Below are 26,616 nucleotides of genomic sequence, written 5' to 3' on the forward strand. Positions count from 1 at the left end.
GGCTTTGTAAGCAACGAATGCTGGTCGGGGCGTAGTGTTTTACAACGTATCGTAGTAGGAGTCAAAATATTTTATTATTTTGTCAAACATACGCATTATAAAGAAGTGAAAATCACTGGTTCAAACATTACAAATTAGTATTGATTTTTTAAATTGGTTTTACACTTTGGAAGCCGATCAAATCAGGAAACTTTAGGTCAACATTTCACATAACATATAGAGATTGTTACTAAACGATGATATTATTGGGTTTGTTTTGTAAAGATATTATTTTGTTTAAAGTGGCGGCAAACAAGAATAGCCTTAGTGAGCTTGACTAAATTACCATCATTCGTCAAATAATCGTCATGTTTTTATATATTCTGTGTCAATCAAATGAGAAAAGTTTACTTAATTTTTTTACCTAATATAGGGATTGTTACTAAGCATCGTTGTTACTGGGTGTGTTGTGCACAACGTATCACAGGAGGCTACACGAATCACAGTTATGAAAGCTTATATACAATAATACATGTATCAGCTAAAGTATGGAGCTGAAGAAATATAATCCAAGTGAATTCCCAACCGAGTTTAACAATGATAACTTTAAAGTGGTTGGAACAGGAGGTTTCGGTGAAGTTCGAGTTTGTTATCACGCATTACTGGGCAAGGTGGCCCTGAAGTTGTTTCGTATCACTGGAAGCAATGAAGGAATTCAAAAGGCTAGAAGGGAGTAAGAAATTATTCCTACATTTTTCTTCTGATTTTAATATTGTTTAATTAAATGTTGTTTACTTTAATTTGCATTGTATTGCCTGTAGGGTGTACCAGTCATACCTTTATTCAAAACATTTTTTTTATTGTTGTATCAATAAGCGTGTTTTAACAACTGTTGTTTTACCGTTACTACCCGTCTTTTCGCTTTTGTAAACTTTCCCGTTTTTCTTTATCATGACCATAGAGGGGAAATAAATTTCATTCATTTATATTTTTAACTTATCCATTTTCCCCTAGCTTTCCCATGGGTGTTTCCCCATGGGTGTTTCCCAAGCTACATACCTCAGGTGTTTCCCCGGAGCTATTCACCCAATTAATTCCTTTCCAGATATTTTTCTTAATTGTCGTTTCTTTATTTATCTTGTATTTCTAACATAAGGAGATCAGTGTTGCATGGTTACATTTTATAAACACAAGATGAAGTTACCAATAAACCAAATCGCTACATTATACGAATAACAACATTTAAAAATCTCTTAAATACTAACAGGTTAGAAAAGGAAGCAAAAACTCTCCAACAAATGAAGCATCCCCACATTGTCACCTTCCATGGTGTGACATCACTTTTTGGAAGGGAGGGTCTTGTGATGGAATTCATGGAAGGTGGCAACTTGGATGACCTCATTATGTCGGATACAGTTCTTTCTTGGACTGAGCGTCTTCAACTCTCGCTTGAATTGATATCAGCCATCAGTTACTTGCACAACCACGATAAAAAGAAAGCTTTCGTCCATGGTGACATAAAACCACAGAATATTCTTCTCACAAAGTCCAGGAGTCTGAAACTTGCCGACTTTGGTTCAGTGAACATCAGACAACGAACAGGTGCCAGCACAACAACATTCGAAATTTCTCATTCAACGCAACACACATGGCCATTCACCGCTCCTGAGTTTCTTAAGGATCTCTTTGCAGATAAAACACCGGCCATGGATATCTACAGGTAACTTATTTCTACACAACAAACATCACATAATTAGTTATTGTTTAACACCCGTTCATATGTATCTTAGGTTTGAGTGTTGGCATAATGCTTAGGTTTCATATTAACTGATTTAATCTTAATTGATTATGACAGGTGAATATTTTCCAACAGTTATGGTATCATTGTGTACGAAGTGTTGACAAGAATACGAGCGTACTCTGATTCTACCGCTGGGAAAGAAATTTTTGTAGAACACATTTGCAATGGTAAGAGGCCCAACCAAAGCAAATTGGATGTGGTGGATAAGCAATTGAAACAACACCAAAAACAAGATCATGAAATTTTCCTCAAGTTACAATCTCTTATGAAGGAATGCTGGCAGCATGAACCAACCAAACGACCCAAAGCTACAAAAAGTAAATAAATGTTTCTGTGTTTCTTTTTACAATACCAATCGTTGTGTAGCTAAGCAGTTAAAAGTATCAGTTGTTTTTGTCTAAAAGTAAGATTACAATTCATACAGTTTTCCTTATTTTTGATCACAACAAAAACTTTTAAAAAACATTTTTTTGTTATTAATAGTTTTGGAAACCATCACCCAACAAATAGATGAGTTACCTGCCACGGAAGGTTTAGGTACGTATAATAATGCTGAGCTGTGGAACATGGTAATGAAAGATTTTTTATAGATATGGAAGCCCTCACCCATGAGTTACCTACCACGGATGGTTCAGGTAAATATGATAATGCAGAAACATTAAACATGAAAATGTTATTGTTATTTTTGATAGTTTTGGAAACCACTACCACCACGTTAAGGGGTGAAGTGACTGACATTGATACATTGGAATCTGAACAACTTGACCTTGCTTCTTATAATGGTTGGTATAATAAACATTAAAGGTATGATAAAGTGGGCTGAATATAGACAGTAGCAAATATATATTTATATATTTTCTAAACAACATTTATATCACAGACATATACTACTAAACATAAGGTTTATTTTTATTTTCAGAAGTGTCTGGTCAACAACTTAATGCCATAGATCTTCCAGGTATGAATAATAATATTAAGTTTATTAACGCAAACTCATTTATTCTAAATATGATTTTCTGCTTAAATAATCTGTCTACTCATACAACCTTATAACTTGCATGAATCCTGATTATAAAGTATCAATAATTCTATGTTTATGTTGTGTGATGTTACAATGAAACAATAAACAACATGTTCATCATGGAGTTAATATTGAACAAAATAATCCAAGTTCAATTACTTCAGTTGCTGCATAATGTTTATTTTACTTTAAAATAGAAGCTGCATGCATGATTGTGGGTGGTAAGAATACACAGAAACTTGTTCAAATTTATGACATCAACAGAAAAAGTTTCAAACCATTGAAGGTTGGTTTATTGATATTACTACATATTTTATAATTTGATCAAAATATAAAACAATTAACATTATTACCACAAAGCTTGAAAGTGTAACAAAAGATTTGTTTGATTTTCCTTTCGAACAAATTCTAGGTATTTTCGGCCAAGTTTTAACCAAAGTTTTTATTTGTATTGGTCTTCCACATGCTATCTTACTAGGAATCCTAGGTACCTAGAAACTCATTGTAAACTTGTTTTATTTACTAAATTAATAAAGTAAATTTTACAATATTTGATTTTATCCACAGTCAACCTTGTATGAAAGGTGGGGTTCAACCAGTGTGAAGATAAACAACCATGTTTATACGGCTGGTGGTCGTGGATCCAAGTCTGTCGAATGTTTGAATTTAAACCAAGTTGATGGTGATTGGAATATTGTGGCATCTATGAAGAAACAACGATGTCTTGCAGCATCTGCTGTGTTAAACGGTTGGTTCCTTATTGTGTTTAACAATATATATTGGTGGATTACTATTGTAAAAAAATGTTTAGATTTATTATTAACCCCTCCTAGTGTTAACAGTATATTGGGGTGGGCTAGTTTACTTACTGGCTTAGGTTTGAAATAAGTTTATCTTCGTTACCAAACACATAAAGTAATTTTATGTTTTTCACTGGTAATAAATACTATGGTGGTATAACTAATTATTTTTTAAATTATGAAAAAAATATTCCAGATCAAATGTGTGTAGCAGGAGGATGGGATGATGGTTTCGATATATTCTCATCAGTTGAATTATACGATCCAGTGGTGAATACATGGACAAACATTGCTCCAATGAAAACTAAACGACAGGACCATGCTCTTGTTTCTTATAATGGTTGGTATAATGAATATAAATGTAATGATAAAGTGGGCTGAATATGAACAGTAGCATGTGCACAATGATTCGCAATTCTTTGCGAAAGTAGTCGACTTGAAAAGACACAGATCACAATACCACATCAAACAATTGATAACACACCAAACAATCCTAAACTAACTAGTATATATGTGTATAGATCATTTTAAACGTTATTAAGAATTTAGTATCGCTTAAAATGTTTTGGCCTAAGCTAAAAATAAGCTCTGCTATGTCCCCCAACAGCATGTACCTTGTTTACTTTTTTATGTTTACTGTTGCGGCTGCAAACGTTCTTTTGCCAAAAAGACTCGGAACTCCTTACGCACTTCAGTTTGACACGCTTTTTATTTTAACCACCTTCGTTTGGTTGCAATTCATGCGGTAACTAAAAAGAAACGGAATCCATGTAAATATATATAATCTAAAACAGCGATGTCAATCCAAATTAATACCTGAATTTTCGGCGTTTAAAGATTGCAAATAATAATACAAACAATCATGTACATACAATCGTGGGTAATCTGCAATTATGAGAAGAACATTAGTATAAATTAAATAGAAAGAAAATACACGAACATACCACGTAGAGAATGTAACCTCTGACCTCTAGTGCCAATCCTTTACTTAAATGAAATCAAAATTATGCGCTAAGAATAAACTGAGATTGCCACGTAAAGAAACTCAATGAAGCAAAGAAACATAGATATTTAAACTTAAATAAATTTGGCATTTAGCCAACCGTGACATTTACAAAAATTAAATGATCCATACACAGAAAATCTTCCACACTTGGTATAACAATAAAGTTTGCTTCTTCAGAATTTAAATACGTTTGTTATTATATTTAATTTTTTTAGTCTGGTTGTTACTCTGGGGTTGATTTTCAATTAAGTATGTGATTTTCAATGTTCAAGAATTTTATATTTTATGCACACTGTTTTAAAAATTACACAATTTACATGTATTCCGTTTACGCATGTATATTCCAATATACAATTAGTGGATCTTCCTTGACACTGTTCACTGTGAACCATTGTTTCACTATGTATTAGATCAAACTGGTTTATTTAATATAATTTATCCTTATTCTATAAAATTCATTAGAAACACTTTACATTGTTTAATAAAAAGTAGAAATATTGTTAATCTTTAGTTTGATTGTGATCAAATAATTTAATGATTTCAAACATAATTCATGTACAGGTCGCTTGTACACGTTTGGTGGATATATTGGTTCAAATCGTTTAAATTCAATGGAAAGTTACGATCCAAGAGAAGGGGAATGGGAATTACTAAAACCAATGAATGAGAAAAAATCTGGATTGTGTGGTGTTGTTTACAATGATGAGATTTACGCCATTGGTTTGTTGTTTTATTCTATATATAAAATATCTAAACTTACAGATTTTATAGCAATATTTTATTGTTATAACACAGGTATTGAAGTTATGCCATATTGGGTATTTTTTTATTTATTTATGTTTAATTTTTCAGTCTTAATATATGTTATTTCACAACTGTAACTGTTACATAAAGTAAAAAATGTGATTCGAATATTTTTGCAAAAATACTAAAACATATTTAGAAATTTATTACTGGCTAAAAATATAAAACAGTAAATTTAAAAAGAATTATAAGTGTAAAGCATGTTATCAAGAAATGTAAAACACATTGTGGATTAAACATCCAACAAAAATGACTTGATTGTGAAGAATTTGTTTTACATTTTTAACTCGACCACACACTGCAAGTCACCCAACTTAAACTGCAAAATAATAAATAATATAATTTTACCCAAATACATTTGTACAACTAAATAACATTCAACACATATAATATTCTATTATTATATTAGAAAGCTGTTTTCTTTATAATCATCACTCTATACTTTGTACAATGTTTATTAAGGTGGTCGTGGATTGAAAAGTGTCGAGCGGTATAACATTCGAACCAACACTTGGACCAAAGTTAGCAGCTTGAACCACGAACGAGATGGTTCTTGTGCTTGTGTTGTGAATGGGAAGATATACGTCATTGGAGGGTAAGTGGTCATGTTCATGAAGTTGTTAATAGGAGACGCGTTCACTATAGGCAGTGGTGCATTAGGAAATTGGATGTCATGCCCCTACCTTTTTATTCACTGTTTACCTTATCTTACTACCTGGTTGATAAATGTTTTATCATCATTTCCCCAGTAACTTGTTTATCAGCAGTTAATACAACATGTGCATCCCCATTTTATACGATCTCCCCACAGCAATGCTGAGCCTCTTATTATGCCCCAACATCAGTCCATGGTCCGATAACAGTCTGTGATACATTTCTTATTCAACTACAAAATGTTGTTAGGACAGTTGTGTCATTTTGGTTTTTAATATTTTTTATTTGTATGTTTACTGTTCGTTTATCATCATGTAATGTTATACAAATAAGGAAACCAGCATATATTGCTGAAAAAACATTATTAGGTTTCGATTTTTGTTTCAATTTTATCTACTGCTACTGAAATTATTAATAACATTAATCTGGATCAAATTACAAAGTTTCCACCAGTGTATTAGAAGACATGTTAGTGCTAGCTTGTATAAACCAAGTGAATAGTAATGTTTGAATGAATGTGGTTTAATTAAAGTAGTTGAATAACACCAGCCCTACCCATCTAATAATATTAATTATCTTGTGTTAGTTATGGTAATGCATCAACATCAATTGAGGCTTATGATGCAACAATCAATGAATGGAAGATTGAAACCAACATGGAGACACCAAGATCTCATGCATCAGTTGTAGCTTTGTAAACAATGAAAATCTTCAACAAAACTGTTTGTGTATTTCATGATTTGTTTTGATAAATATTCCATCAATAGTTTTGTAAACAACATGAGCCACTGAATGAAATAAAATTCCTTATTACATAAAAGCACTTAAGATATTGTTTAATTACTTTGTCCTATTATTAACTTTTGATACTCACAAATTTATAAATATTTTTTCTATATTTTTCACAGCATCTCCTTTCTTCTTTTTTTAATTCTTTTAACTTTTTTAAATTAACCAATGTCACCATTTATTTCTGCACGCCAGGGCAACAGCTTATAACTAAGGTGTCTTATTTGATAAACCATTTACATATTAGTAGTAATTACCAATTATGCAACTTTGTCCGTTGTTTTATCAATTGCAACAGTATATCTTGGTTTAAATATTGCATTAAACATTTTGATTAGCTAACTTATCATAACCCAATTAACTTATAACGCCACATTGATCTATTTATGACCGAATTGTTGTTTTTGTTCCACTGGTTTGAAGAGCAATCTGTAGTCGATTGGTAATTTACTGAATAAATATTTTGCCAATAAAAGGTAGTTTTCATATTTCTTTACATGGCACAAACGAAAATACGAAACCGTTACGTTAGTAATTAGTTACTTGTTGAACACGTTAGTGGTCATATAGATCCTTTTTCGTCGAACAGTTGTTCTTGGCTTTGTTGTTGTTGCTGATAGGGTGATTATTTTCCGCACTTATCCTAATTCTCAATTCTAGCATTTTTTCTTTAACTCCTTAGGGACGAGTAGTGCAAATATGCATTTTGAAACAGGTGTTCACATAAAAGTTCATAATTTTGTTTATAGTAGGTAAAATTTCTTACAGTTGGTTTTATTTGAAAGAGGAAGGAATTATCCACCAATATAACGTTTGAAAAAGGCATCATAGCATTTAAAAGTTTTTACCAAACTTGATTTGAAAACCGTAATGTATTTTTTAAGAAGATGGTCTATATTCTGCCCAAAAATCAAGGTTTTAACGTCATTCTGTCCAATAAAAGCGATTTTATTTGATCTCTATGTTGCTCTGGGGCTTCCCCGTCTAAGTTACCGGTTAAAAATGTGGTTTTGCGTAAAAACGGCTATGTCAGCTGTTTTTGCAAGTTTTTTAGGTATTCTGAAGCAATTTTTACATAAATTATGTTTTTGTGTGTATAATCTAACTTCATTTTGCTTCTGCATTTTGTTTCTACCTTTACATTCATAATAAATCGGTTTTGGCAAGTTTTGTTACGATTTTAGCGAAAATGAACTTTCAAAAAATGACGTCATCAGGTTATAAGTGACGTAATTGACCCCTTTGACGTCACCAATTCAAACAATCATTTTAGTTAGGTAGTAAACAAACCAGGAATCAACTTTGCACTAGATTCCTTATGTATTTTTTACCTAAAAACCCAAATTACACATAAATACAAGATTTCTGATGACGTCATTCAAAATTTGATGACGTCATCAAAAAAATCAAAATACAATCTTGTAGCAATTTTTCCAAAGAACAAAAGTCTAATTGATCTTATTTCGCCAGCACAAACACCTGTGTCGCTAGAGAGCAATATGTGACAGTCGGTCAAAAATGAAAATTTGTTAAAATATATCTCGTCCCCAAAGGGTTAATCTCTTGATTGAAATCAAATCGTAATATATATTTATAATTTTTAGACTGAATTTTCAGATTTAAAACCGCACGATGAGCGATTAATTAACGATTACTTTCCTCATGCACTTTACATAGCGGAAACACTGTCTGGCAGTTTGGCGGGAAACGACGGCAAGCGTGTTGTATCTGCACAACGATTCACGACTGAATCAAACTTAGCATTTAAGTGGGGACGCATTAAATGCACTACTCTTATACCGTATTATCATTAATCGTAATTGAAACATTATTTTTAATTCAACATCATATGATTAATATTAATTTCTAACATTACCTAATTACTGCGTGATTACGGTTTGTCAAAATTCATGAAAACAAACGTTTTAAAGCGACGACAACGTTAACTAGTGTAAGTTTACAATAAACACATGGTACAGGAGTTGTACAAAGCGTATTTACACATATTCTTTACCAATCACTCAATCCTCATACGTCATAAGTTTCATTGGTTATAATACATGTATAAATACATTCTGCCTACTGCTCTACAGTCACCAATGGTGACTAGAACCCGTTTTGTTGGTTACTTCAGATTTGTTTTTGATCGAGCCCAGTCGACAGTGTAATAAAAGGGTTAACTAATATAGCAGTGTGGGGGTAGATGGGACACATTTTCATTTTGTTTTCTCTTTTCATTTGGTAGTAAACAAGGAACATTTAATGAATTATAAAACCGTATCTTCACGACTTCCACAGACCGTTTTTAATTGTTTAAAACACGATCAGGCTATTTGGATATTATGTGTTAAAGGTGTCCCATCTTCCCCGGCTCTACTATCTTATGATAATTAGTTTAAAACGTGTTCATTCATTAGATCTGTGATCTCTTGTTTTATCGAACTTTGTCAACCGTAGCAGTAAAAGGGTTATTTCAATTGCGTAAATTATATAACGTGCCTGTTTATTAGAGCTATGCTCTCTTGTTTGTAGAAACACCAACCTGTGTCTTGTTGAATATAATTCCAAATTTCCTTTCAGAATCTCTCGCCTCGATTATCAGGACGACTCGGTTAATTCTTCATAATGACTATAGTTCCGGGTATATCTTTATTGTTGATTCGTATTTGACGATATATAAATACAGCAATAGGTGTGGCCAGAGCCATATAACTGCTCTGTGACCCAAATTTGGATCTTGAGGAAGAGCCTCTGTCCTGCTTTAACAAAAAAAACCTCAGGGATGAAAAATTTGGGTATGAGCAGCAGGACAGATCAAGGCATAAGCACCTTGAGTTAAAACGCTATATATATTTTTTTAAATTTATTGTGAAAATAATTAAATTAAATTTATTACGAGAATACAAACTGTACATTCGAATGATTATATATACCATCACGAGTTCATTACGGCAATGTGTCATAAACCACGTCTTTTAAATTATGACAGGTAATGAACAAAATCACTTACTTTTTATATTTCCGGTGCGCCGATCCGCACGAAAATTTGTACGAAACACCTACTTAGCATACACAGATACTCCTATTTTGGATTAAGGCAAGGAATATACCTAACAGGTTCAATGAAAGTTACTAAACTAAAACGTATCAAAATCGTCTGTTGTCGTAATTCCGCACGTGGTGGAAAAAACAAGACAATGGGCCTGTTCAGTCAGGCGTGAACGTTAGAAGAAGGAGCTCAAGTTAAACAATCGGAATAACGTCATTGCCAATTTCTTGTTTATGTATCTCTGATTATACTTTCTGCATAGCACTTAAGTTTTTTGCGTGATCTCCGTTTAGCTAAACAAAGATCAAGCAAAAACTTAAGTAAACTTTCTGCATACCACCCTAAATAGTAAAAAGCAATTTAGGACGTTATACATCGTACCACGGCCTACTAGAGATGCCATGATCGTAAAATGAATACATTACTCAATGCTCTCACCGAGTACAGTATATATCTTATGGTTGGGTAATACGAGATTTTTTAAATCTTATTTTACGGGTACCCATAGTATTATGTATTATGCAAAGCATATATGCTTTGGTATTATGGATGACAGAGGAAAATAATGTTACAATATTATTCGAAAGTATTCTCACAGTCCAACAAAGTGCGCGGCAAAGTTTGAGTAAGGTTGGTATATTTGAAATCGGGGTAAATTTCATAAATATTACCACCGGTCATACGACATGTGTAGCGATCGGTTAGCGTGGGATATGGAACGTTTCTGTTTGGTCAAATTTGACCTGAAAACACGTTTTTTAAACTCTCTTTCTCATCTGTGTCATTCATATGGCACTTTGCTCGTTGTTGTTTGTGTCTTATAAGCTGTCTAACTTGTCCGCTATACACATTAAACCAACTAAAAATGCAAAAAAATAACCACCAAAAATTTACATATGCAGTAAATCTCATGATAACGATTGTCGTTGCCTTACCATGCTAATTTAAATGTTTTACATTCATTTATTCGTTTATTTATACCTGGCTGTTGTTTATAAGTTATGACTTCACCAATGTGTTTACGCTATGTACATATTCATCAAGTGGAGTACTTTATTATAGTTACAAACATCACACAACATTGACCAATGTTTTGCGGCAATAACTTAATCTTCGTCGGAGTTACACCCTGACTATTACAACTATGATTTACATGCCAATTAAGGATCACAGTTATTATCCTCTTGTTTTTTCAGACAAAATTTTACGACGTTCAGTTCGCAGAAACGGTCATATTTTCATGTATTACAATATATTTAGTTTACGTAAATGTAAGTTGGTTTGTTATGTTTTATTCTTACGTTTGTTCTGTCTGTGAGCGGTTTTGTTTGTTGATAAAATTTCAAAATAAGAACAATTTAAAATAAACGGGGGTTATTAAACAAATCGCGCATGGTGGCGCAAGAGATCGCTTGTTTTTATTCGGAAGGTCGCCAGAACAACGTGGCTGTCTAGTCGAGTAAAGTATGACAACATCTCCCGTTACTAACGGTTCTGAAGTAATAATGGCAATAAAACCAGAGCTCAATGTGGTCGCAAGTGGGACAACAGAAAGTGAAAGTGCAAATACAAAGGCAATTGGCAAGATATCAGGGACAGACTTCGAGTATTGGATATGTAAAGATAAAGTAGTCATTGGTCGAAACAGTAGTCATGGCAAAGTCGATGTTAACATCGGTTTATCATCCTATGTTTCTCGAAAACATCTTCAAATTACATACACGCGCAATAGGTTCTTTCTACAGTGCATTGGGAAAAATGGCGTGTTTGTTGACGGTCAGTTTCAGCGTTTGAATGCCGAACCTTTTCCATTAGACAACGCGTAAGTTGGACTCCGTTTGTTGATGTGTGCGGGCGTAGTTTGCTCGCTCAAGCGTAACGTGTCTGGTCGCTCCGATTGGCGGAGACGGCTCACGTGGTACACACGTAAACAAACGCAATGAAGAAGGCCTCGTGTTTTCGCAAAAGTTGAGATTGCGAAACTCTGGTTTCAAAATAATAAAACCGTCATCGCTAAACTAAAGGCGTTCAACATCCAATATTTTAAACACTCGGCACCCAATATTATTCCAATAAATTTAGCTCTAATATTTATATGTTTTACATGTGGGACTATTTATATAGATCATAACAATAACAAAAACAATGAATTTAATATCTTGATATATTATGTTTTTTTTCTATAACGACTTATCTATTCACAGTAATAATGTGTTTGTACATGTAATTCTGTTCCAATATATTAAAATAAATTATTTTTTATTGTGAATAACCCAACTGTATTTATTTAAATATATTTACTGGTGTTATACCGTGGATAATATATTGTTTATGCTATGCCTGGTAGCAGAAGTAACAGAATTTTATACTATAGGATTAATTAATTTTTTTTTATACAATAAATATGTGTCATACATAATGCTTCTTTTACCAGATGTATTATCCGATTCCCAAGCACAAGTATACAGCTTGCATTCAGTCCTTTCCCCCCTGATACAAATCGTAATGGTAGCACACAGAGTAACAAGGTACGTAATATGTTTGGTTAGTATTTAGGCATACACATGATAGGATTGTGTGTCAATAGTAATTGAACACAATGTATTGTCCACAACTGTATTCATGCAATTGTTTATTTATAGTTTATATTGCCATATTGCTATCTTTCTAATAACAGCTGTATGTCAGGTTGATACTTTGGAAATTTAAAGTTATTTTTTCAACGTTGTTTTGGAAATTTAAAGTTATTTTTTCAACACCTTGACTGTGTTAAATTATTTCTGAAACATACTTTAAAATGATCTGTATTTAAATTTTAACAACACATGCGGACACTTGTGCAGTTAATGGTTAGTTAGTGATAGTTTCAATTTACTGAGTATGTTTGTGAGCACAACAACATGTAGTGACTCATAGATCAGCCTTCATGTGGCTTTGTTTTGCAGGTTCAACAGCAGCATTTTTATTTTGAACTTTTATTGTGTAGTGTAATTAACGACTGATATTTTGCTGCTAATTCCCTTCTCTTTATTGTTTTTATTTAATTTAATCTTAATTACCATTTTAGAAGAAATAAATAAAATACTGTGTTATGTTATTTATGTTAAATTTCTAAGTCAAACACTTTAGTATAAGTTTCTTATTTAAACCTGAATATTTAGCCCCACATTTAAACTGAATTCATCGTACCATCGCAGGACACCCCCCCACAAGACATCGCAAGCGCAAGTGATAAAAAAGTTCCCGAACTCCCCATCAAGAAATCTCCAATTTATGTTCCTGGAAACCTTGGTAAAGAAACCCCTCCAAATATTAACCCCAACCAACATTTCAAATACGTTCTGCCACGAGATGTGAGAGGATTCCTCAGCGCTCCACCTTCGCCAACTGGAACAATCAGGTTTAAACCGGATTATTTTTGTAGCGATTATACTTTTCTGTTCTTCCTTTAAATCTTTATACCATCACCAACAAAATCAAGAATTGCTTGAATATTTTTGTAGGAGTTAAACTTGTAATTTTATGCGCACAAACTCCTTGGGAATCTCTGGGATTTAAACCTTTGTCCCATTACCCCAACACCCATGATGCTTATGTATTTCGTTCATGTGACCGGTGTGGATCCGTCTGCAACACAGTCCTTGTCATTACCTAAGTCTTGCCCTATTATAACTGGTTATACATTAAGTTTATGCTTTACGCGTGACATTCCATTTTCTGTGTTTTATTGTAAATCACAGAAGAAAAACTCTTTCTATTTTCTGTGTTTTATTGTATACCTCCCAAAAGTTATTTTAGGCTTAAATCTAAAAACCTTGTTTTCAATTAAGTTGAACTATTTGTTTATAAACACAATGGGTTTTCATTTATACCTACTTGGTACTTACAAATCTGGTGTTCGGCAAATGCCTTGAGACTACTTAGGGGGTTGTATTCTTATCTTGGTTCTTTGCAACTTATGTAACCAGTGGTTGGCACATGTTGTACATTGGCATGTACATTCTAGTAGTAGTATGGACCATTTCACCATAGTTGCCAAACATGGGTGGCATGGGGATATATACAGTTGTTGCAGTTGGTTAATACCCTTTATATTTCCCAGCGCTGTAAACTCGTGCCCATCCAGTCCACGCTCATCGCACATGAGGAACCAAAACAATAACGTGACAGAAAATCTGAACGCAGCTGCAACGGCAATTGCTGCTTCTGTGAGTGGTATTATATAAACTGTGGTGGCAGCAAACCTGGGGTGGCATTCTTGGCTACCGTACCGACTAAACTAGTCGCCCCTGTTTTTGACTGACTGGTAGCCGAAAATATCAAACTTGGGGTTGCAGGGTAGGCAGGACAACTTCTTACTAAAGTTCTTAGTGGAAATGAAAGTTGGTTATAAACAATATATGTGTATGGCTGTGTTTGTAACAGCCAAAACATATTCTTGTTTTTTTTCCTCTTACTAAACTTTTTCCTTCTGTTTTTGTCTTTATTAAATCTTGTTTTGTTTTTACAAAACTTTTTTCTCTGTATACGTATATGATATTTCATGATATTTAAATACCAGGTAGGTGACATCCCATCAGACAAAACACCCCAACAAGACCCAGTTGATTCCAAGCCCCCTTATTCATACGCACAACTTATCATACAAGTAAGTCTCCTCATATTTATAAATTGTTAACATTGTTCAACATTAAGATTTTCAGCGAGAAGACTCTATAGGCAGTATATAAAAATGATTTTTCTCCTTTTTGAATGAATCTGTGACATAATATTGTTTTATGGCGTGCTGTTTTGGTTTATTTTTATTGAAAATATTTACATGGTGTGTTTATTTCTCTAATTTACAGAAATAGAATAAATTTAGGGGTCAGGCAACATGATTTCGGATTGATAACTTCAGTATGAATGAATGTAAAGTATGGCGGGGCAACGACAGTCGTTATAACACGGATGTTCATACACCTCGTGCCTGCTTACAAGTTACCAAGTTTGTAACTTTGTGAGTGATTGTTTTTTTGGGGATTTGTTTTGTTTTTTCTGTATAGCTGGCAGTTTGGACAACCTATAAGTGACCATTTGGTTGGATCAAGTTGCTAACACTTTTTGTAACTTCCAGGCGATATCATCTGCTCCACACCGCCAGTTAACTCTAAGTGGGATCTACGCTCATATAACGAAGAACTATCCATACTATCGAACCGCTGATAAAGGGTGGCAGGTGATTTTATTTTATTAAAGAAAATGCTTTTGTCGTGCCCAGACTCATAGAAACACTATTTTGAACTGCATGGGATGAAATAAAACAACAATAGGTCCATTTTTATAACAAAAAAACTTTTGTCGTTGTGCAATTTATGTTAGCCTTCACATTCATGTTTAAACAACTAAATTTTCTTTATTCCACAGAACTCTATCCGACATAATTTGTCGCTGAATCGTTACTTTGTTAAAGTTCCTCGTTCGCAAGAAGAATCGGGAAAAGGTTCGTTTTGGAAAGTTGATCCGGCGTCCGAACGTAAACTTGTCGAGCAGGCTTGGAGGAAAAGAAGGCAGCGATCGGTGCCGTGTTTCTGTGCACCGTTGACTTCGACAATATCAACTGTTACAAGGTTCGAGTAACTTTAAAACAACATGATTATGTTAATGTACCAAAAGGCAATCTTATAGGGTGTTGTTGTGAATGTGTTTTTTAACCTTATGACTGTTAGTTCCACTGTGTCGGTGCAGGGTATAAATTTTTGCGTTAAAGTTAGGAAAACAATCAAATTCCGCACGGAAAAATAATACCTTTGCAACTATGTCTACAATATACCTTATGCTCGCTGTCAATCACCCATTCATGTCCAGATCTGCTCCAGTTTCCCCCGAACACCCGAACACAGCATCACCCCCCACGCACGTTACGTCATCACAGGAAAGCGACAACGGGTGTCTGCATCCCGTCGAGAATAATTCTAAGATCCATTTCCTTCATTTGCCAAACAGGTGAATCTAATTATCCACAACACACAACACTAATGTGGTTGCCGGGGGGTTTCTCGGGTCAAAAGTACTTTTTCATTTATGCTTTAAAAAATTAAAATTTATTCAATGTAAAACGCAGTAACTAGTACTAAGTTCTATTAATTATTGAAAAAAGATGCCGTTATAGTCTGGCTCTAACTAATAGACCTATAAATTATAATCCAAACAAAAACATTGTGTTACAATTTTGTTGATACTAACAATATATATATATTTTATACTTTGTCAAAAACTATTTTCTTAATTTATATTTTAACAAAAAAATTTTCAGGTATGCCCAGTCTGCGCCAGGTTCCCCTTCCAATGGAACAGCCATAAGTATGTCGTCAACAACAAACAGTGAGATCTTACAACATCATACAACAGCTATCACTCAACCTACTGCTAAGATGGTGTGGCCAGTTCAAACTCAAGGTAAAAACTAACCAACATGGACTTTGAAATTCACGGTGGCTTTTTGGCAAAAATGCCAAATGGTTTGGTATGTAACTATTTTATTCTAAAAATTGTCAATTAGCTGATGCAACTTCTGAGGTGTTAAGCAGAAAGCACCCAAGTATCACTACAACACTTAACTTTATCAGACTGGATACCGCCAGTGTTGTGGGCGTATGTGTCCTTGGCCAAGGCAATTAATGATAAAACAATCACCCACAAAGTTACATACATGGTAACTTGTAAGCATGAGGTGTATGAAACAGCATAAGGTGTATGAAACGAGCATGAGGTGTATGAAACGAGCATGAGGTGTATGAAACGAGCATGAGGTGTATGAAACAGAACCTTATAAGACTATCCCTCACCATGCAAGAATAAATCAGTTTGTTTTGTTCCTAACGCATGTATATACTTACACAGGATCTCATGTAAATGCTAAAGTAGCGATTGAGAAAGACTACCAGAGTGGAATTATATATCATAACGACGCAACACAATTTCATGCACCAGGTTTGGATATTTAATATAATTCCATATTTTCTAATTTCATGCGAAAGTGTTGATTTAATGACATTTTAAATTTTGTTGCTCAAACTACCAGCCATAATATTTGGGGAAAATTTATCAGGATCTATTCTTGTTTTATCAGGATCTATTCTTGTGTATTTAAATGTATTATATACCAAAACAAAATATGTATGTTAAAATCTGTAATATTATTGGTCGGAAAACTTATTTAAAACTTCATAACTTTTCAGGCATGGAAGTTCCTAAACAATTGTCCATAGTAATGCAGCCACCAACCCAACCAAACCAATCTTTAAGCCAGCTAACGCCACAGCAGTTTCAACAACAAGTAGTGATGGTAACAGGCAGCCAAACACAAGGAGTTCCACTTAATATTGGAACTATCGTGGCTTCACCAAACACAGTTGTTGCATCGGGAGGGGTTCCATTTATGGTCCCAGGTAGAATAGAAATTATCGCCACTAATTTTTCATCATTTTTTGGAAACATTTTTTAGGGGTAACAATTTTTTTATCTTTTGTAGCCTTTTATTCGTGATTTTGGATACAATTTTTTTATTTGAGTGCAATTTTGCCAGTTTGGGATTTAAAAAGCTTGTTTATTTACCAAGAAATCTGTTTGAGGCTTGATGCTGCTACCATTGTGGGCATGTGTGTTAGTTAATTTAGTTGCGCCAATATCAGTGGTTACTAATATTTGAAACAATTGTGAGCAAAACAAAAAGAGAAATATCACACAATTACTACCAAAAAACCACATAAACGTGGAACTGATGTGTGTGAAATAAGATACTCATATCCCAAGGTATAACTTGTAAAGTTGCCCTGCCCCACCAGGATAAACATTCTGTCAATTCAAATTTGACCTACAGCTGATAACATAACAAAGAATTTTGTTTTTTTCCGTAAAAAAGATATACTTTATTAATTATAACAACTATGTCATGGCCCAAATATATATTACATTATTCTTGTTTAAGAATATTTACAGCATTATTATATAATTTCTAGGAAACCCACAATTTATGATGAAAAGACCTGCTGAGACAACTCCTATTACAACTCACAAAAAAGCGAAGACTGACAGTGAGTTTTAAGTTATGTAAATTATCTACCGAAATGACCCGTGTTGAACGCAGCAGTAGACTGTCTGCCTTTTGTTTATATGTGTGTGCAGTGTTTCTTGGGTAAGACGCTTGGCCGCAATTTCTGCAATGCCACTGGTCAATAATAAAGAGTTGTTTTTGTAGAAAAAACAACCCCTGTAAAATTAGTAACACAAAACCAGATATAAAGTATATGAAGCCACCACATATGGTGTAAAATAAACCTCTATTAAATATAAGTTGCCTCGCCACGCGAATATGAAAAAGTGCCATTCATACAATCCCATGTTTTTCTCTACAGTTGATCAGTCTGGAGAAGATGGTTCATCCGGACATTAACTTTAAAGGAGAGTTTAAACCAACGTGTAAAAAGTCTCAAATATTGCTGAAAAAATCATCTGGCAACACTGAGACAATAAAGTGCAGCACTGGGTTCCAGTAACTGATGTTGTTGAAGTGAGAATCTCACCTGCGTTGCCTGCATTGCTACACATTCTAATATCCATGCTGTCAATTCTCAGCCTGTTTAAAATGAAGTTGCTTTTTGTTTGCATGCCTTTATGCAAGTGCAGATCTGTATGCCCCATTGCAACTGAAATAATATATGGGTGTTTTTATTCTTGCATTTCAGGAATATTTTGGATCCATTTGTCGTTTTGTTATTTCACTTCTTAAGAGTTTCCATAGTTGCTTTACATTTTGTAATGTGACAAGATTATTGTGTTTCAATTTCCGTAAGGTTCTTAAGTTGTGATGGTGCTTGAACCGACTAGCTTCATGTTAATTTGCCAACCGGATTGTTTTCATGTTAATATTCTATCTGAACTGAAACCTCATTTCTAAACGGATTCTTTTGTATGGAATGCCCCCGTTTTAAATGTTTTTGAATTACTTTTAGCATTATGTGTGTCAAGCTGTAAATACAGAAAACCTTGTACAGCTTGTACTACGTGAGTAGTTATATAGCCAGCCTACTAGTTGGTAGTAGTAGCAGAATTGTAGGGACAGATTATTATTAAAGCTGAAATAGAGTCGTTGAGTAGACCACAAATCGGATAACAGATGTGGTATATACAAATCGTAATGCTTTACACCATCTGTCTGCTATTTACGTAAAATCAAACAGCAGAATTTAAATGTAAGTTAGAAAAAAAATCAAAACTTTTATTGGTAAATTTGACAGGGGACAGTTTTTTCGCTTGTTTATAAAGCGAGGCAGTGGACGGTAAATTAAAGGTGACATTTCCCATTTGAACAGAATTATCTAAAAAACTTCTTGGATTTTTGTGATTATTGCCATTTACACATACCATAACCATAGATACCTAAACATATACCGTATTTAAGACTAGGAAAGTTGAACAAAACGTATACTATAGCTTTGACCCAGAATATTTTGTTTATATATCTTTGCTTTAACACAAGTCCCAATCGATTGTAATTTTGTTGTTTTCGGGCGAAATGCTGTTACCAGAACAACCTCGTTGATCAAGCTTGGGTCGTTTTGTTCGTTGGTGTAAAAATGCAAAGAACAAACAAAGGCAGTCGAACTGTCCAATCAGAGCGCAGCGTCGACGAGTCGAGCGAATTTCAAATCGTTTTTAAATGACCGCCTCAGAAGCGTGAAGTGACGCTGAGTGAAGCAGTCGGTTTAGACGCTTGTTAACGTTTGTTTTTGTTGTGCACTCAAAAGAACTGTTAAGCAACGTGGTATTGCTCTATGCGCCGGTAGTAATAAACATATATTTCAGAAAGAACGTGTTATTTTAGCAGAATTACTGTACTTCTGTTAATCGGGGCATGTCTCTAAAAAAGTTGGTCGTATGTCGTAGTTTAAACTTATTCTATTCTTAGATGTCGCCTATTTCCGCACCAGTGTCAGTTTTAATGTCTTTATTTTATTCAAATGTAGATTTTAAAGGTACATTAACTATATCCATAATAGCAGCAAAAATAGGACCACAAATATGTCACGAAAAGACATCCCAATGAAAGAGATTCCAGAAATACTCAAAGATGTTTCAACTGGTAAAAAATACCAGCGAGGACGTTTTCTTGGCAAGGGAGGTTTTGCAAAGTGCTATGAAATTGTGGATTTGGAAACGAAAAAAATATTTGCAGGAAAAATTGTGCCAAAGGTAAATTTGTTGATTTTTTATTAAAACTTGTTTAAGCTGATAGACTCTTTCTAATATTTGTGTTTTACTGTGTTTTCTTCTGACTATGCTGTGAAAGTTTAATAGGTACTTTATATTTACTTTACAATTAAACTTGTTTTAGGCGCTTTTGGTAAAACCGCACCAAAAGGATAAAATGGCGCAAGAGATCACGTTACATCGAAGTGTCTCGCATGAAAACGTCGTTGGTTTTCATGGATTTTTCGAAGATTCCGACTTTGTTTATGTTGTGCTTGAGCTATGCAGAAGAAGGGTAAAAATGATATTTCTAAAAGCACAAAACTTACTGTGGCATTTTAAAATTTGTCACACAAAGATAATTTGCTATTTTGATGCCAAATTACTTTTTACATTTATGAGGCAAAATTGTAAATCATGCAATGAACATTTTTCTACAATCTTCTGTTGGTATTTCACCAATGCATGATTATGATTAAATTATATTTGGTTTATAAAACATAGATTCAGTTTCAATACAAACATAAGATCCCACACCCATGTACGTACGATTTTCATCTCAAACGTTTCTGTTGAAATCTCTTCATTGATGTCAGAAGTTAAACTTTCACTGATAATGGTTTCAGTTTTTAAACCAAAATGTTGAGATAAAAATCTTATCATATATATAGGCATGTGATTCATGTCAGATTAATTAAATCTCAAATGCATTGAATTTTATTCGCACAGTCGCTTATGGAGTTGCACAAAAGGCGAAAAGCTGTCACCGAGCCAGAAGCGAGATATTACATGCGACAAATTATCCTCGGTATGCAATACCTGCATTCCAAGAAGATAATACACAGAGACCTGAAGGTTTGAACAACAGATGTATAATATATGTTTTGCCTTCATTTTTTTGTCTTTGTATTCCCATGTAATCTTATTGGCTGAGCATCTTAATTTTAATGGGATATTTTAGAGATTTTGCAAACTTTTTACATTCCTCTTGTGATTTATAAAAAACTACTCTCACTTAATTAGCTTCTTTATTTTAACAAAAACAAAACATGAACCTATTGTATATAAATTAGTGCTAAAATTTTACCAAGGAAATCTCTTGTAAGTAAACTGATAGTAAGTATAATATGTTAAAAGGTTGGCGAACACTAAATTCTATATTAAGCTAATAAAGAGTTTATGAATATGCTCAACGTGTATAGCGACAAAGCTTTAAAAAGAACAACCAGGACTGGCTCTTTATTAGTCTGAAAATATATGACAGATTTTGACCAAGGAGACATAATGTAAACATGAAGTTGTCTCTCAATTAAACTTGTTACTGATGGTTGTTGAATCTGTGTTTTGCTGACAAAATGTTAAAATTAACTTTTATAAACAGAAATTAAATCAAATATTAGTAATTTTATGTTTGTAAAGAATAAAAACATTAAGCAATGGATAATGTTTATGTATGGACTGCAAATTTGGTTTGGTGAAAAGAAATCCTTCTCAAACTTAGATAACTTAGTCATTGTTTCACCAGTGAGCAGTTATCTCGTAATATTTACTATTACCATTTTTCAAAATTTAGGTTAAAAACAAAAAAGGAAGTTTGCACTTTAGACAAAAACTTAGCAGAAAACTTAAAACTCCTCATTTTTATTTAGCTTGGCAATTTGTTCTTGACTGATGACATGGAGATAAAGATTGGAGATCTCGGGCTGGCTACTCAAGTTGATTTCGACGGTGAACGTAAGAAAACTTTGTGTGGAACACCTAACTATATCGCACCTGAGGTTCTGGGGAAGAAGGGACACAGTTATGAGGTGGATATCTGGTCACTCGGATGTATCATGTAAGTTGGATGTTTTAATTCCAAGCACTAATGAGTGGACTAGTTGTATAAATTCGTATGAATTCTATAAAGTCATGCTGTATGATATTTCTTTTATGTTTTGCTTTTTAAGGTTATGTCTGTTTTTAATATATTATTATATTAGCCTAATGTATAAACTAACTTGTTTATTTAACTCGGCTTTTTCACTTCTTAAATTGTTGTAAATTCATCTCTTGTTAAGTTTAAGTTAGTTGCAAACTACAGCACCCTCTTGTATGTATCTTGTACAAATATGCGCGTTGCACATGTATTGATCCATAAATTGAATATATAATACCATGAACACAACATCAGGTACACCTTATTAATTGGCAAACCACCGTTTGAAACAACTTCATTGAAGGAAACTTACTCAAGAATCAAGAAGAACGAATATCGTATTCCACCGTCTATTTCTCCAATCGCAAGGAACCTTATTACAAAGTTCGTAAACTAAACCAAACAATTTTGTTCAGACTCAATTTGCAAAGCAAAACAAAAACTTTTATGTAGACTTGGGATTAAAATTGATTGTCTAAGTTTTAACTCCTTTTTACTATATAGGTGTATTTGTGAATAGGTATACCCGTCACAAATCGAGCTATGAAACAGCTAAAGTAACATTCTGCCAAACTGAAGACTACAAGTGATATATATTTATATGTTAAATAAAAAAGGCATTATCACCATCAGTCTCTTATTCAAATCCATGTAAAAAGATCTTTATTCCAATATTTCCCCCCAGGATGCTTCGAAATGATCCACCTTCTCGACCGTCCGTTCACAATTTACTTCAAGATGATTTCTTCACGTGCGGTTACCTCCCACCCCGCCTGCCAACCACTTGTCTCTCCATCGCTCCACGATTTACACCGGCACTTCTTAACTCTGCTCAACGGAAACCACTGCATGATATTAACAACGGTAGGGTTTATATAAAGAGTAAAAATTGACCTGATATGGCAACCTATTAATAAAAGTTATAATACAATGGAGTGGAAATAAGCTAAAAACTCTGTCTCAAACATACAGTTTTTTTTCAAATGAAAATCAGTAATGAATATTTAATTATGAATCTGGCTGAATACCATTGCTTTGATGGGTGGTAGGCTTAAATTTTAATAATGTCATTTTATGGAACATTTCTGTTATATAATATTTAACAGTTATATATATATTTATTGTTCTTTTTTTGCAAAATTTATTTATAATTAAGTATGAGAAAGAATCTGTTTAAGAAACAAAATGTCATGTCATATTATAATAACGTAAATCCTGTCATGTTTATTACCATGTATGAAACCAAACTTTCATTCCAGCTGGTTCCACCAACTCTGCAGCAGCGACCTTGAAATGTGAACCTGCTTCACAGAATGACGTTGAATCACCAGATTTTCATATGGATGATCTAATGAAACAACTCATCACGCTCATAGATTCCAACCCATCACAGCGGAGACTTATCGAAATGGGTTCGTTACCTTTATAATTACTCTGTATCAACTTTTGGCTGCTCTTGTATAAAAGTTAATGTTATTCGGATGTTAATATTTATCGGTTGTTTGCTGTTGTGGTGTTTGATCCTAGTTAATTCTTGCTGGTTGGTGGCCAAAATGTTGGAATAAAAGTTGCTTTGATTTTTTTAAAACTTTTTTGCACAAGTCACAACACTTTTTTACAACAAGGAAATATTTCTTATAATTTGCAAAACAAGAATACTCTATTAATGTTTATTTAATTTATAAAATTAATATTTATTTAATTTTTAATGTTCATATTTGTTAATGTTTAGATGAGGCAGAAGACCCGGCAGCCAACCCTGTGTTGTGGATAAGTAAATGGGTGGATTATACCGACAAATATGGACTAGGTAAGCAACAATCAACATTTTATCGTTTAAACTAAAAAAGATTATTTATGTTTGGAGATTAGAAAAGTTTCACAACTTTTTTGAGGTTGTTACTTTTGCAGCATATGTTTGTTACAAACCGGGATTGGGAACAAATATTTTTTACAAATAAGTTTGCGAATTCTTTTAAAAATTTGAAATGTTGATATTATAACTAGAACCTTTGTAAACATTGTCCCCATCATCAGGTTACCAGCTATGTGACAACAGCAATGGTGTTTTATTCAATGATTGCACGAGACTTCTTCTTTACAACAACGATGAACAGATTGAATACATAGACAAGGAGATGAGCGAATCTTATCATACGTTGAAGTCTTATCCTGATACACTTACAAAGAAAGTCACTCTGCTCAAATATTTCCGAAACTACATGTCAGAACATCTGCTTAAGGTTTGCTTCAAAGCTAAAAATTAAATAAGTATTTTACAAAAAAACTGCAAAATATGTTTGAATCTCAAAATGTACAGTTTGTAGCGTTCTAACTAAATGATGAAATGTTATCTAATTAAATTCTTTTATTTAAACTCCGATTACAACTTTTATACTTCGCTGATCTCTTATAGCCAATGGTTTTTGATGCATTATAATCTAAGATCGAATACAAAACCACTATATCGGTTACAATCGATGCCTTGGTATGAGCTTTTCCTTTGTAAACCGAGGATGCCTGGGTTCAAATCTCAATGCTGCTAATTTTATCAATAGTTAGTGGGTCCTTGTTGTTCACTTGTAATTGTTCCAATCCAACCATTGATTAGTATTTACTTACTTGCTCTTCAAACTAACATGCACCAAAAGTGTATAAAGGAATCACCCAGTATGTATCTTAGTGGGTGTTTACTTGGTATTGTATATTCATATACAACATTATGACACCAACATTAGCATGATATATTTATCTACAGGCGGGAGCAAACATGGCCCCCAAGGAAGGCGATCAATTTTCTCGCCTCCCGTTTCTCCGCACATGGTTCCGCACGCGAAGTGCCATCATCCTCCACCTCAGCAACGGAACCTTACAGATCAATTTCTTTAACGTAAATATTTCTTTAAATCTTATGTTCACCACTTCACCAATAGGTTTTGATATTTGGTGACTCACCAGATTTTTCTGTAGTTAGTTATATTGGTGGTTCCTAAACTTTTCCTTGCATTGCAATTGGAAAAGTTTACTGGCCTTGTGAGGCACGAGTGATACAGGCGTTTATGCTAAAATTGTAATTAGAATTACAACAAAAGCAAATGTAAATGTAAAAAAAACGTGGAATTCACCAAAAGTCGGATTTAAAAAATTTAGAACTATTGTCAAAACATATTAATTCTATGTCCATGCATTGTGTGAATTATAGAAATAACATAAATACTTCTTCACAGGACCACACAAAAATCATTCTGTGTCCATTGATGGGTGCTGTTACATACATTGATGTCACGAAAAAGTTCTGTACCTACCGTTTGACACAACTACAAAAGCACGGTTGTTGTCGGGAGTTGGCCCATCGACTACGCTATGCACGCACGATGCTGGAAAAGCTCATTTCTAGTCGTTCTACAACAGTTAGACAAAAAGATATTGCGTGATTGGGTATTGTAGAGGTGTGGTTCTTCACTATATTAACACTTCTATATATTGGACATATTCCAAACTTACTCTGGTCTATTAACAAACCATCTTATAGCAGCTTTGTTTTGATGCTCTCATTCAATTGACGTATTCACTTCTGTCCTTTTCTCAATATGTGCTTTCTTAAGTAAGACTCTAGTGTCATTTATACACTGCCTGTTGCTGCACACTGTTCTTGGCTTAGTCTAGATTCAATTGGCAATAATTTAATTTGCGATGTTTTTTATATAGATTCAAATAGTTTGTTTTTGAATGTTAAAAGTTGAGGTAAGTACTGATCATGTCACGTGATCTCTATGTCCGGCGGATCGCAATTGATTCTGCCCCGATTTATTGTTTGTATGATAATGGAGTTACCGTAATAAAAATATCCGGCAACGTTTGTTTGTTTTTTATACTGTTTAAATTTTAACTGTTGTTCAGCACAAGATGTAGTTAAACTTGGACGGACATTGGTAAGCACGCCTGTCCTTAACCCCGAGGTGATGGGTTCGAGGCTCGACGCTGCTACCATTGTGGGCGTATGCGTCTTTTAGTAAGAAAATTATAGTAATTGCTACAACCCAGTGGTCACTAATGGGTTGTCCATTTTCTCAGCCATACATAAAAACACGAAAATCATGTAGGCCTACGTGGTAACTCGTAAGCGGGCCTAAGGTGTATGAAACAGAACACCCGTGTTATGGCGACCGTGGTTGTTCTGCGAGAAAAAGCAAATTTATTTATTTTGTTGCGAAAACAAAACTTTGTTGATAATTTTCCAATAAGTTGAAGCTGGCTACGCGTTTCCTATTCGAATTACTTTCTCAGTAGCCGATTTACAACAACAGATCAGATGCGTATACAGTAACAGTAATTCTGGAAGCTTCGTGCGTAGTAACCCGTAAATATGAGTTTATTTTAAACGAAAATAGGCGTTTTACGTTTTTTTAATAAAATGTGTTTGGTTAAAATTTATAGTAAAATAGGAGTGCGAGTATTTATTACGGCTTTTGGTTTGTTATAATCTTTAATATTCTACACCTTTGGGGAGTTTAGTGTAACGCCAATGTGTCACATCTTATAACATCGTATAGTTTTAGGTTTGA

The 26,616-nt window shown here is 33.8% G+C and overlaps 3 protein-coding genes and 1 long non-coding RNA gene across 7 annotated transcripts; 3 read left to right on the forward strand and 1 right to left on the reverse strand.

Annotated features, from left to right (window-relative positions):
- The first annotated feature begins 272 nt into the window (after positions 1–272).
- LOC149726046 (kelch-like protein 35) lies at positions 273–6,806 on the forward strand. 4 transcript variants are annotated; one of them, XM_089890823.1, is made up of 13 exons: positions 376–712; positions 1,247–1,699; positions 1,853–2,097; positions 2,264–2,317; positions 2,371–2,415; positions 2,473–2,562; positions 2,700–2,738; positions 2,999–3,087; positions 3,369–3,549; positions 3,798–3,941; positions 5,169–5,327; positions 5,874–6,006; positions 6,652–6,806. In XM_089890823.1, the coding sequence occupies exons 1-13, from the start codon at positions 528–530 to the stop codon at positions 6,761–6,763; spliced, it is 1,929 nt and encodes a 642-aa protein (XP_089746949.1). In that variant the 5' UTR covers positions 376–527; the 3' UTR covers positions 6,764–6,806. The 4 variants fall into 4 exon arrangements, with proteins under 4 accessions (XP_089746950.1, XP_089746951.1, XP_089746949.1 ...); XM_089890824.1 differs by lacking the exon at positions 2,264–2,317 and having other exon boundaries at positions 273–712; XM_089890825.1 differs by lacking the exons at positions 2,264–2,317; positions 2,371–2,415 and having other exon boundaries at positions 273–712.
- On the reverse strand, positions 3,376–5,182 carry LOC149726047 (uncharacterized). Its single transcript, XR_016386297.1, has 3 exons — positions 4,418–5,182; positions 4,216–4,350; positions 3,376–3,534 (listed from the first exon to the last, which is right to left on the reverse strand). It is a non-coding gene; the product is annotated as an uncharacterized LOC149726047 (long non-coding RNA).
- A 4,503-nt stretch (positions 6,807–11,309) lies between the features above and the next one.
- LOC149726048 (forkhead box protein K1-like) lies at positions 11,310–18,944 on the forward strand. The gene is made up of 13 exons (XM_089890590.1): positions 11,310–11,725; positions 12,338–12,431; positions 13,101–13,303; positions 14,006–14,111; positions 14,465–14,551; positions 15,020–15,121; positions 15,310–15,512; positions 15,751–15,888; positions 16,199–16,341; positions 16,786–16,875; positions 17,124–17,333; positions 17,904–17,978; positions 18,300–18,944. The coding sequence occupies exons 1-13, from the start codon at positions 11,370–11,372 to the stop codon at positions 18,335–18,337; spliced, it is 1,845 nt and encodes a 614-aa protein (XP_089746716.1). The 5' UTR covers positions 11,310–11,369; the 3' UTR covers positions 18,338–18,944.
- A 945-nt stretch (positions 18,945–19,889) lies between these two features.
- LOC149726049 (serine/threonine-protein kinase PLK1-like) lies at positions 19,890–25,910 on the forward strand. Its single transcript, XM_089890591.1, has 11 exons — positions 19,890–20,136; positions 20,279–20,428; positions 20,863–20,988; positions 21,783–21,970; positions 22,307–22,435; positions 22,737–22,915; positions 23,311–23,463; positions 23,784–23,861; positions 24,089–24,294; positions 24,810–24,941; positions 25,279–25,910. Exons 1-11 carry the CDS (start codon positions 19,966–19,968, stop codon positions 25,483–25,485), a joined length of 1,719 nt encoding a protein of 572 aa, XP_089746717.1. The 5' UTR covers positions 19,890–19,965; the 3' UTR covers positions 25,486–25,910.
- Positions 25,911–26,616: the final 706 nt, after the last annotated feature.

The sequence above is a fragment of the Ciona robusta genome, chromosome 12, assembly GCF_009617815.1.
Source record: "Ciona robusta chromosome 12, ASM961781v2".
Classification (NCBI taxonomy): domain Eukaryota; kingdom Metazoa; phylum Chordata; class Ascidiacea; order Phlebobranchia; family Cionidae; genus Ciona; species Ciona robusta.

Bases quoted from the DNA above. Each gene is read 5' to 3' on its own strand.
- LOC149726048 (XM_089890590.1), top strand. From the start codon at position 11,370: ATGACAACATCTCCCGTTACTAACGGTTCTGAAGTAATAATGGCAATA. The intron at 14,112-14,464 runs GTGAGTGGTATT...TTTAAATACCAG, and splicing joins CAACGGCAATTGCTGCTTCT to GTAGGTGACATCCCATCAGA. The intron at 16,342-16,785 runs GTAAAAACTAAC...ATACTTACACAG, and splicing joins GTGGCCAGTTCAAACTCAAG to GATCTCATGTAAATGCTAAA.
- LOC149726049 (XM_089890591.1), top strand. From the start codon at position 19,966: ATGTCACGAAAAGACATCCCAATGAAAGAGATTCCAGAAATACTCAAA. The intron at 20,989-21,782 runs GTTTGAACAACA...ATTTTTATTTAG, and splicing joins TAATACACAGAGACCTGAAG to CTTGGCAATTTGTTCTTGAC. The intron at 22,916-23,310 runs GTAGGGTTTATA...CTTTCATTCCAG, and splicing joins ACTGCATGATATTAACAACG to CTGGTTCCACCAACTCTGCA.
- LOC149726046 (XM_089890823.1), top strand. From the start codon at position 528: ATGGAGCTGAAGAAATATAATCCAAGTGAATTCCCAACCGAGTTTAAC. The intron at 3,088-3,368 runs GTTGGTTTATTG...TTTTATCCACAG, and splicing joins AAAGTTTCAAACCATTGAAG to TCAACCTTGTATGAAAGGTG. The intron at 5,328-5,873 runs GTTTGTTGTTTT...ATGTTTATTAAG, and splicing joins TGATGAGATTTACGCCATTG to GTGGTCGTGGATTGAAAAGT.